General features: G+C 39.4%; 1 protein-coding gene across 3 annotated transcripts in view; it reads left to right on the top strand.

The window, feature by feature from the left end:
- The window catches only part of nalcn (sodium leak channel, non-selective), a 118,108-nt gene that overhangs the window by 23,247 nt on the left and 82,607 nt on the right, over positions 1–12,254 (top strand). For all 3 annotated transcript variants that reach the window (XM_016477592.1, XM_016477591.1, XM_016477589.1), the window contains exon 11: positions 3,756–3,842. In XM_016477592.1, coding sequence (XP_016333078.1) covers positions 3,756–3,842 — 87 coding nt within the window. The remainder of the gene's footprint in view (positions 1–3,755; positions 3,843–12,254) is intronic.

Raw genomic sequence — 12,254 nt, 5'->3', positions numbered from 1 at the left:
TGACATATCCGACCGAACTACAAACTTTCCAGTGATGTCTGTGAGAAAGGTATATTCACTCGACAAGCTCGCACATCTGCGCCGCCGCGTGCTCAATCCACTCTACGTGCTTTGTTTATGAGCTCGCGCACATCAGCTATACAGGCGTTAATACTGAATGTTTAACATTATATTCATTGCATACATCTACTTCGTAGACATCCTTAATTTCTAATAACTCCATTCTGCTGTCTGTTCTGTTGTCGGTGTTTCATTGTCTGAATATGGCACTTATCACATGCTGTGTGGTATCGGCGTTTGGTATCGGGGCATTTTAACGAGTACGAGTACGAGTACAGGAGCTCAGTATCGGGCCCGATACCGATACCAGTATCGGTATCGGTGCATCCCTAATTATCAATGTTAATTCTTTGATAAACAGAATGTTTAAAAGAACAGCATTTATTTTAGATAAAAAAATTGTAACAACGTAAAAGTCTTTCACCATTTATCTTTTTTTTGTCAATCTGTTGAATAAGTATTAATTACCTAACAAAAAAAAAAAAAAATGACCCCAAACTTTTATATATACACTATATGGACAAAAGTATTGGGACACACGTCTTAATTTTTGAATAACTATTAATTATTAAATTCAGTTGTTTCAATCTGTCCCATTACTACAGGTGTAAAGTGAAAGCGTTTAGGAGCAGCAGCAGCTTACCGTCACAGAGTGCTGAGGCGCATGGTGCGTAAAAGTTGCTAACGCTCTGCTGATTCCATAGCTTCAAACTTCCACTGGCATTAAAATCAGCACAAAACTGTGTGGCTGGAGCTTCATGGAATAGGTTTCCATGACCGAGCAGCCACATGTAAGCCTCACATCGCCAAGTGTAAGAAAGTAATGTAAAGCACGCCACCACTGGACTCTGGAGCAGTGAAAACATGTTCTGTGGAGGGACGGATCACGCTTCTCTGTTTGACAGTCTGATTGGCTAGTCTGGGTTTGGCGGAAGCTATGAGAATGTTATATACAGTATATTGTATAGTAAAAAAAAATTGAATAAGAAATGATAATAGTATGGCCATATGGCCACAGATTCTTAAAATGGAATACAGCTCAATTGCAAATCTACGGTAAAGCTTTCCAAAAGTGATAAGGCATATCTCACTTTGAGGACACAAAGTTGAATTGTCCATTGCCATTTGGTCCATTGCCATTTATGAAACTTTTAATCGATTCCATATCTGTAATGTCTGCAGCAAAAACAGTATATATAGTCTTTTGCTCTTGGTCTAAGAAAGGCTATTCTAAGGGGCCGACACTTCACAGGGAGAAATAGCTAAGGAATGTGTGAAAGTTAATTTGCCCTGTTTTTTTCTAACCATTTTTTTTTTTAAAGGATTTTTACAAAAACTTTACATTGGTACTGAGATAATAACTTTTTACACTTAGCTCTGGGTAAGAGGTAAAAAATGTTAACTGTTGACTGTAGTGAAGAGGTTATGTAATGTTTGTACAATTACATTAAGCAATGTAATTAAAGGTGCAGTAGGAGATCTTGGAAAATGCTAACTTTAGCCTGATAGCACTGAAAGCGAGCGTCCCACCCTCCCTGCAATCACTGTCCAAAGCCACGCCCCCTGAACGCATAAACGCTCACAGACCTTGAATACTAGAGACATCATTACTACAATAGGCTACATCAGTGGTTCCCAATTCCAGTCCTCGCTCGATTGATTTACAGAGGTATATTATGTCACATTTCACACTTCTCTAGTAAGTTTTGTCTGTGTGTGAAGACGCTGCGCAGCACAGATATGAACACTGCAGAGAGACATGCAAAATATGCGGCGGCGGGGGCTGGCGGGCGCGCGGGCATGGAATTGGGAACCGCTGGGCTACATCATGTGCCATTCACCGGTGAGAAAACGTTATAGTACAGTTAGTAAAAGTACTACAATACCAGGAAGGAAGATCGGGTTGTTGATGTTTGTCTGCCATTCTCGCTCTGTCTGCACAGCGTGCGTGAACGCGCTGATGACGTATCCTGTCTGCGCGAACCGGGTGCGCAGAGGTATGCTAATACATACGTTGACAGACAGGTAGGAAAGCTAATTAAAACGCTCGGACCGAGCGTTTTGATTGGACGAACATTTATTGGTCCTACGCCTTCCACAGAATATATAAATACAGATAAATACATTTAGACCACTTAACTTAATGATTGCTATCGGGATGTGAAGAGACTTTCAACCAGCATAACAAAAAATGTTTCTGAAGACAATCACCTATTGCACCTTTAATCCCATAAATATGCAAATAAGAACGATAACCCAGGGTTTATATATCTAAAGTGTGAAATGTCAAACCCTGACTACCCAGGATTAAAAATGACCCTGAGTTAACAAATTCAAGTGTGAAAAGCCCAATAAGGCTCTTTGAATTTGCCCATTAAACTATAGACAGTGCTATGACCTTGAAAACAAAATAGCCTTTCTGTGTCTTCATTTTAATTACGCTGAAATGTCTTATTGAATAAAAATCTCATAGGGTACATAAAACCTTGGTTTATTGAGTGTTAGACAATATGACTTGGAATGATGCCTTTAATCTGAAAGAAGTAAAAAGAAAATAAGGTTCTCCTGGGGCCTGATGATACTCTTTGGCAAGATTTGCATCATCCCTTTTGTGACTGTCTTATAAAAAATAATATAATTCAGTAAGTCCCCTTAAGAAGATTACCACATGAATGGCAAAGTTATAATTACAAGACTATGAGGGGAAACTTTTAAAATATCTATTTATGTAGGTAACCTTTTTAATCTGTTAGAGCTGAAGGGGCATTATCAGCTTAATGACTGTCATTTCTCATGGGTTTAATTGGTTATCTGTTCTTCTGAACTGATAAAAGACAGACATAAGTGGAACAGCAGCAGTGCACATTAGGAACAGCCATAAGCATACTTTCACTTCTGCTGAGGGGTGGGGATGTGAACAATGGGAGGGGGGCACAAAATGCGGTCTGAAGCATGATATATATTAGGAAAATATACGGCAACATTTAATATGGGGCATAGACATGCATGTCATGTAACTCATCCCACACCTTTTGTACTGTGACCAAGAATAATACATAGAATTATGTTGTTTGTTGAGGAGAGGTGGGCTATTAGTTTTCTAATCAATCAGTTTTATTTAGATTTTCACATGGTGAACAATAAAAAGGCTTCAAGTACAGAGCCGTCTGACAGTTCTGGGCTGTGTACATATGGATATGAGTAGCCTTTGTTGTTTACCAGATTCAAGGTGCCTGCTGTAACATTGCCTCCCTCCTCTAGTTACTGCTGTCTCCGCTGCTGTCTCCTCGTATCTGTCATGGTGAAGTCATGGTGCATTTACATTCTGAAATGTGAATAGATGCTCGCTGGATCATGAAGCCAATTTCTTGTGACCTTGCCTATGTTTATAAAATGGTAATAAAGTTGGTGGAGAATTCCGTTGAATATCATGTAATTGCCAGTTGTTTTCAAGATTGGTCAGTTGTCAGTTGTCACCGAAGCCAATGATTTTTTTGTTTTTGTTTGTTTTGTTTTCCCTAAATTATTTGTTGTCAAATATGTATTTCAATGGCATTTAGATTTGTGTGTGTGTGTGTGTGTGTGTGTGTGTGTGTATGTATTAACAAAAACTGCTAATCATTCACAATTGTTAACAAATTGCCCTCTCTTTCTCCTTCCTTTTCCTCTCTTTCCGTCTCTCCTGCTGGTGGCAGATGTTTCACGAGGACGCGTCTGGAGGATGGCAGCTCGTGGCAGTCGACGTGAATAAACCACATGGCCGGGCGCCTGCTTGCCTCCAGGTACCAGACATGCAATTTAATGGCACTGACACCCCTGACCATCAGCACACCCTCAGTATTGCTTGACTGCCACATCTAATGCCACACTACTGTGCAGGAGTGCAAGAAATGTGCTGCAGGTGGCCTGAACGCAATAGCCACATTTAGATTTTGCTCAAACTAGCTGGTATGATTTTGACAGAGTATGAATAGACTGGAATGAACACAGCAAAGTTTGCCTTCCCCTCTTTTGTGAGCCCAATTTAGCACATGCACATTACACAAACTAACATACCCACATTAATTAATTATTAATTATGTGGATCATTCTTATCCTAAATATCTCTTCAGAAGCACAAGAGTTTGTTGTTGTTGTTTTTTTCCTATTTTACTTTAAATCCACATTGATTCATGAAATCAATACTGATCCCATTTACTTACCATTTACCATGTTCCTGGTCTTGTTCTGCATGATTTTCAGTACATGTTACTCCAAAGAAAAAGGATTGCAAATATCATTTCAGACTGACTTTAATAGACAAAAACTTAAATGGCTTATTATCTTGAAACAGTGTGCCAATGTCGTTTTTTATGCATTTTGACACTGATACTGCAGATAAATTATGAATTGGGTTTGAATGGTCATAGAATAGAGTGGGCTTTTGATAGCTGATAATACCATAATAACAGAAAGGACAGCATCTGGAGAGGGTGTAATGGCACTTACCTTTAAAAACCAGTCCTGACTTTTAGATCTGCCTACACAGAGGGAGAGAGATCTTCAGTGAAAATAGGTCCTCAGCAGAGTCACATAGAAGTTAATATCCAAAAATACATTATAATGCATCACATTTGGGTTAAGATTTGACAGTGTAATCCTGGTGAAAAGCTTGCATTTCATTCTAACATGGCTTTTCAACTGTAGAGTAGGAAGCATTTGAAAATATTCAGTGCAAGTAAAAAAGACCAAAGACTGGCATTTAATGACATTTCTGGGACCACGTTTCTATGAGGTGAACCCATCAGGTAAAATAAAGCTTTTGTATTTCCTCAGAGAGGGGCAAAGGTTACAGGGGGTTGGATGGGGTGAACAAGAGAGAGAGTGCAGCAAGTCGTTGGAGTTGTAGTTCATCATAGACTTCAATCACAATGGCTTTCAGCACAATGCAATTGTCTGTGAACTATTATTGAAGCGTCATGACACAAATGGCAGACAAATGAACACTAACTTGGACAGAAATGAAAGGAAACTCATCCCCCCCACCTCTTCCTGTTTTGAAATTATGTTGTGATAAAAAAAGGTAGGTCTGTGTTTATACAGCCAAAAAATACATGGAATGACTACATAGTTTGCCTTAAAGGGCACAAATCTTGCCACAGTTTTGACCAGAATCCTGAGTGAATCTCACAAAGAAATGGCCAGGTCATATTTATTTATGTATTATTAATATTATTATTATTATTATTATTATTATTTTTTTTTACCATTACATATCCCAAATTCATTAAAAAATAGTTAGTTATTACTAGTTATTAGTATTTAAAATAAGAATTCTCATTTCTGTAATGCAAAAAAAAAACAAAAAACATCTGCAGCAGATATATGTCAGTTTCAGCTGTCATTATGTGTAATAATATTATCTTAATGTAATAATGTAATAATCTTAATGTCATAACTCAGCAGTATAGATTCATGTTTGTTTGTATGTTTCTGGTGTTGGCAGGCTCTAGCTTGTTCTTTCTGATATATTTAAACTGGAAGCAGTGGCTATTCTGTATTTGGTTGTGTTTCATTATATGGTTAAGGTTAATGAGGTCTGCTTGATCTCTTCTCCAAAGGCCACCTTGGTGTTAATTAGGCCTTTGCATTTCCTTATGTTATAATTGCACTACAGCTATTCTCATGAATTCTTTAAGTTCTTCAAGTACAAGATTTCTTGTCTCGAGTTTTGCACTTGTTCTTACTGCAAACTTTTTTATATAAGTTTCAATTCAGACTCTAGATATGAATGTCTAAAATATAATATGTTTCAGTGGAGTTTAAATCCTGACCTTTACAATAGGGGATTTGCAGTTTTACTTTAATAGCATAAAAATCAGTTGAGTCTGCATATTACTTTACATACTTTTTTTTCAGGCTGTGACAATAGTCCTTGATAGGACAATTTTTTTTGTTGTACTTGGAGATCATAACATAGTAAAAATGTTTTGTTGTACTTGGAGATCATAACATAGTAATTTTATTGTGACCTTGCTTATAAGATAATGTGTTGTTGCACGATGCTTGTAATGTTAATTTCTGGTTAAGACAAAAACTCAGATTAATACAAAAAGTATGTATCTCTTGACATGGTATCATGTTGTGCCTATAGTCAAAACAGTGTTGATTTGTCTTTTTAATGCTATACGATTAGTTAATGTTTTAGGTATAAAAGTTAAAGAGTTAAAGAGTAATTTTTTTGTTCATTATATGGACAAAAACAGTTGAAACATTCTTCAAAAATATCTTCTTTAGTGATTCACAGAGGAAAGAAAGTCAAACAGGTTTGGAATGACATGAGGGTGAGCAAATGATCACGTACATTTTTTTTTGGGCGGATTGTCCCTTTAATGGGAAAGTTTGCACAGTAAATTTAAATATACTGATAGCCACCTAACATAACATAACATATTGAACTAAACTTACAGTAGATTGAGCTCAACAGAGATGGTTAATCATTTAGAATTACAATACAGTTCAATGAAGAGCAATTCCCTGATCATCCAGCATTTTTCCCACTCTGTGTTGAAAACCCAGGACGTCATGATTAAAACCCTTTTAATCAGAAGGTGTTGCCTATAGAGGAAACACCTTGACTTCTGCAGTCACCCATTACGCACCCACACCAAGGTTATTTATATAGAGGAAACCCTCCATTACCCCACCTCTGACCTTGCAACACTCATTTCTCCCAAGGGACCTATTTCTCCCACCCATCAGCATGCCTAATCATCAACTGCAGCCGTGAAGCTCCGAACCCAGCCCATCTGCATCCCTAACCTGGTCTTGAACAGTGGCTGGAGAATTCTGTTGGACAGTCAGCTTTAATTAATTAGCAGGTCCCAGACAGAGCATGAATCACCTCACTGCAGTAATAACTTCGATAAGCAGTGGGATTTGATCACTGCTGGTCTCCCATCAGCTATTTTTGTTACTATTTTCTGATTAAACAATGGAGCAGTAGTGTCAGGGTATGCCTAAGGAGATCACAAAAAGTGCTTTTGTAATGCTCAGTTTGCTGATGACAAATTTGGAGCGTTAGATGTGCTATAAGATTCCATTGGTCATTGCTGATGGTTGTTGACAGACAGGTGAAATCTCAAATGGATTTCCCCCATTTTTAGATATATTATTTTTAAATAAGCTGCATCTACTTCATTTTTCTGTTCTTTGTTCTTCTTCTCCATTTAATTGGAGTACACAAAAACTGGACTTTTTGCTTTAAATTCAGTTTAGCTTAAAGGGACAGTTCACCCCCAAAACAAATTTCTGTCATAATTTACTGATCTTCACATTGTTCAGAACCTGCATGATTTTTTTTTCTTCTCTAAAACACAAAAGGAGATGTTTAACATAATGTTCATGCTGCTCATTTTCATACCAAGAACATATATGGTAAATAGCAGCATAAGAGTGGTGCAAATGCCTTGTGTGCAATATTTGTGTCATGCTCACTCTGGGAAGGAACGAGTAGACAAAGCGTAAACAAACAATAGTCTTTTAATCCAACATCCAAGGGAATACACGGGGCAGAGAGGAACACAGGTAACACCAGGGTTGACGTACAATCTCGGACAAAGACAGACGGCACAGACTCGAACTTAAATGCAAGGGATAAATAACAAACACAGGTGAACTGAATGGCTAATTAAACTAAACGAGGACAGGAAAAAGACCATACAAGGAACACCAGGAACAAAGACAGGGGCAAAACACAACTAAACAGGTCCATAATCCTGACAATTTGTGTGCACAAGTTATTTTCCAAGCAATGAAATTGAATGGGGTCTAAAGCTTTCAAGCTTTAAAAGGACACAAAACCACCATAAAAAAATTGGTCCATGCGAATTGTGTCCCATTTTCTAAGTAATACTGTACAGTAGGTTTGTGTCAGAAACAATCAGTACAGTTTGTGAACAGTCATCCGGACTGGTTTTGTGAACCAAATTAACCAATTCTTTGTAAAGATAAAAAACAAACAATCAAACAAACACAATTTGTTTATAAATTAATTTGTTTGCTACCTTTCTCTTGAACAGTTTAAGCTAGGACGGATATTGGTCTCTTCAATGACCAAGATGGCGGCGCGTACACATCGCGAGGCTCAGCGTCTCTCCAGTTTTTGCAATTTTGTAGTATTTTTCCTGCTCATCTCGGGCCTGTTCGCACTGAACAGCTTTGCTTTAACATCTTACACCCGACAGGAGCTTTTGGATATTGGTGTGCACTTTTCCAACAGTTTTATCACCAATCCTCGACTCATCCCTGAGATCTCCAGACCACCCGAGACTACGCACTCTACCCGGCCGGGCGGAAGTGCTCCCAGGCGGCGTCGTGATCGTAAACAAAGGCGGGGTAAGCGCGGTGGGCTAAGAACTAAGCTAAAGCTAACACCGCTCCGGCTCTCTTTACCCAGCATTTTCCTCGCTAATGTGCGGTCATTGGTGAACAAAATGGATGAGATACGACTTCGCATCACCCACAGTAAGAGACTTTTGGATTGCAACGTCATGGTTTTCACAGAAACATGGCTACACAGCGACGTACCCAATAATGCTATTGAGCTAGCCGGACGCTACACGCTCCGGGCAGATAGGACGGCAGATGACTCCGGCAAGACCAGAGGCGGAGGATTGTGCATTTATGTTAACAAAGCTTGGTGTACGAACTCTGTCATTGTTGGGAAACACTGCTCAGCTAACCTAGAGTTTCTCACGGTTAAGTGTAGACCTTTTTATCTGCCACGGGAGTTCACTTCCACCATTATAACTGCAGCCTATATTCCACCGGATGCTAATGCCAAGCTTGCTATGAACGAACTGCATGCGGCCATTAGTAAACAACAGACCGCTCACCCGGAGGCTGCATTTATTGTCGCGGGTGATTTTAATCACTCCAACTTAAAGACAGTGCTCCCCAAATTTCATCAGCATGTTTCCTGCCACACTAGAGGAGACAAAACTTTGGATCATGTTTACACAAACATTGATGGAGCTTACATCGCGACCCCCCTCCCCCACCTGGGACAGTCTGATCACCTTTCTTTGTTTCTCACCCCTAAGTATTCACCCCTCATCAACCGTGTGAAGCCATCAATGAGGACCATCAAAGTGTGGCCAACAGGAGCAGACTCTTTAGTTCAGGACAGGTTTCAATACACGGACTGGAGTATGTTTGCTTTTCAGGCTGCCTGTGACTCTCACACGGACATTGATATCTATACCATCTGTATATTTATTGTACATTTGTAACATATTGTAGACACTGTATATCCTGTATTTACTGCTTATTGCACTTCTGGTTAGATGCTAACTGCATTTCGTTGCCTTGTACCTTACATATGCAATGACAATAAAGTTGAATCTAATCTAATCTAATATCAGGTTTTCAGTGAATAACGTCTCAGTTTTGTATGGTAACCCTCATTCCCTGATGGAGGGAACGGAGACGTTGTGTCGAATTTCTGACATTAGGGGTCACACTTGGGAGCCCAGACACCTCTGACATCACTGAGAAAGGCCAATGAAATTGGCAAGCAAAATTTGCATAGTTGGCCAAAATCTGGTAGAGGCGCCATATACTGTAAGGCAGAGGTCACCTCCAGTGGGAGCTATTTCTCATTTTAAGAAAAACAAGAATAAATAGCGGTTAAAAAGTCCCCAATTGGGAAAAGTACACTACAGAGACCACATCCTACCCGAAGGGGAGGTAACATGTGGAGATATATCCTATGGACTCACTAAAAGGAAGTACTACATAGGGAAGGTTTCTGTGGTGGGCTCCACATAAAGGGAGAAATATCAAGCACAGAAACAAGGCATGTTGTAAACACAGACAAATCCATCTGTGAAGCTCTTTTAGAGAAATTGCTATTTTAAGAGGAAATTTGCTCTCAAAGATCGCTGTTGAAGCACCCAGGGGTGTATGGGCAAGGCAGAAGCTACTGCTTGTGCCATTGATCCAACAACGAGGAGATTGAGAGGTGAATGCAGTGCTGCACCTCCCGAAGAGACGCTGCATCGGTGCCAAAGAACAGAAGGAGTGAGCAAATGCCACACTGACCTATTTATACCTGGATGTCCGGGACGTGGTCTGCTATGCAAATTTTGTTTGCCAATTTCATTGGCCTTTTCTCAATGATGTCAGAGGCATCTGGGCTCCCAAATGCGACCCCTAGTGTCCGAACTTCGACATAACGTCGAAGTGACCGACTGAAAGGGAACTTACATTTCTCAGGGAAAGTTATTGTATGACTTCAGAAGGAAAAACAGGATCAATTTTATAATACTTTTATGCTTTAGCATCCCTTTTAAGCTTGAAAGCATCAGTCTTCATTTAATGTCATGTAAAAGAGCAACCAGCACATATTTCAGACTTTCTTCCTATGTGTTCCACAGAATATGAATTTGGAATGACAAATGGGTGAGTAAAAGATGACATTTTTTTGGGGAATTATTCCTTTAAGAATGAGTAAATGTTTGGTCAAATGCCATTGACGTGCACTGAATGATAAAGAAATGTTATTCCCTTTGAGTTGTTGCTGGCTTTGATTCTGGCACAGAACTGATTGAGTATGACAGGCACCTTACTGTAAAGAACACTAATTGTGTGTCAGATGACAGGTGTAAAGTCTGAAGTTTCAAACATGCAAGGAGGAACAGTAACAAGATGCTCTGAATGTATTTTTGGAGGAAGATTTGGAGCATACAAATTGGGCTGCATCAAATGCAATGAAATAGAGAGAAAGGTGCATCCCGCCCTCACAAAGGTTGCTATTTAATTGATTGCGACAGCTCTGCTAGGTATTCATGTGGCACAAGCAACATTAGAACCATCTTGAGTGCAATGACAGTGTTGTTTTTATGTTCTCCATACAAGAGAAATAGGCGTCACATCACAGACGAATTTTGTAGGAGACAATGGATGAATTGCACAAGCAAGCTTTCTAACCCTGCAATAAAATATGCCTTTCAGAAAGCCAGGAACATTTTCTGGGTGAAGTCAAGGGCCCTGAGAAAATGGAGTAACCTGTTAGTCCCCCTTCAGCCAAAACACCCTAGGGAAAACCAACATCGAGAAGCTGAAAATGTCAAACTGCTTTGTCATGTCTCATATTAGTCATAGAGGCTGCTTGGTGAATTCTCAGCTGTGTTCCCAGACCAGAGCAGCAGACAGACCTGACAGCCACTGTCCTTCTCTCATCTTTCTCCCTCGAGATATACTGTAAAACACTAGCTACATTTCCTGGAGCTCTACAAGCCCTTTATGCATTAACAGTAATATACCTACACTACTGTTCAAAAGTATCTAATAGTAATAATAATAATAATAATAAGTTAGTCCTTTATTCAGGAAGGATGCATTAAATTGATCAATACTTTTGCATAGTTACAGAACATATCTATTTAAAAAAAAAGTTTTTATTTTGTACTTAAATCCAGAAAAAAATGTATCATGGTTTCCACAAAATGTTCAGCAGCTTTCACCCTTTTAGTTGTTATGGACACCTTGTTTCTGTGTTTTCCTGTCTTCTGTTTTGTTTTAGTTCCTGTGTGCCCTTATTTGGTTATGTTCCTGATCTCGTTTAGTCTCATTAGTTTACCTCGAATCACCTTTTTGGGCCAAATGCCCATTGCCACAGTGGCCGAGTCAGGGAACCTGGACAAGGTCACGAAGGCCCATCCTCCATGGCCTCCTGAAAGGCCGGCACCTCAATGGCTTCCTGAACTGCCAGCACCCACCCTCCCACCCCTCTGGATGGTGTTTAGTGTGAGGACACGCTTATGGGGGGGTTTATGTCACCCTTTTAGTTGTTAATGTATTGTCACCTTGTTTCTGTGTTTTCCGTCTTCTGTTTTGTTTTAGTTCCTGTGTGCCCTTATTTGGTCATGTTCCTGATCTCGTTTAGCCTCATTAGTTTACCTCGAATCACCTGTGTTTAGTTAATTATCCTGATATGTCTTCGTATTTAAGTTGTTCGGTCACCCTTATACTAAGTTGTGTTTTCCCTTGCGTATCTGCCTAAGTTTGAGTCCACTATTAAATTGCGTTTTGGACTTTCCCTGCTGTCTCCTTTGCCTTGCTTCAACAGAACCAGTGACAGCAGCACAACTATTTTCAACATTAATAATAATAAAAAAAATGTTTCTTGAGCACCAAATCAACATATTAGA

Source organism: Sinocyclocheilus anshuiensis, unplaced genomic scaffold (genome assembly GCF_001515605.1).
Source record: "Sinocyclocheilus anshuiensis isolate Anshui unplaced genomic scaffold, SAMN03320099.WGS_v1.1 scaffold1620, whole genome shotgun sequence".
Taxonomy (NCBI): domain Eukaryota; kingdom Metazoa; phylum Chordata; class Actinopteri; order Cypriniformes; family Cyprinidae; genus Sinocyclocheilus; species Sinocyclocheilus anshuiensis.
This window is presented reverse-complemented; position numbering and strand designations above follow the sequence as displayed.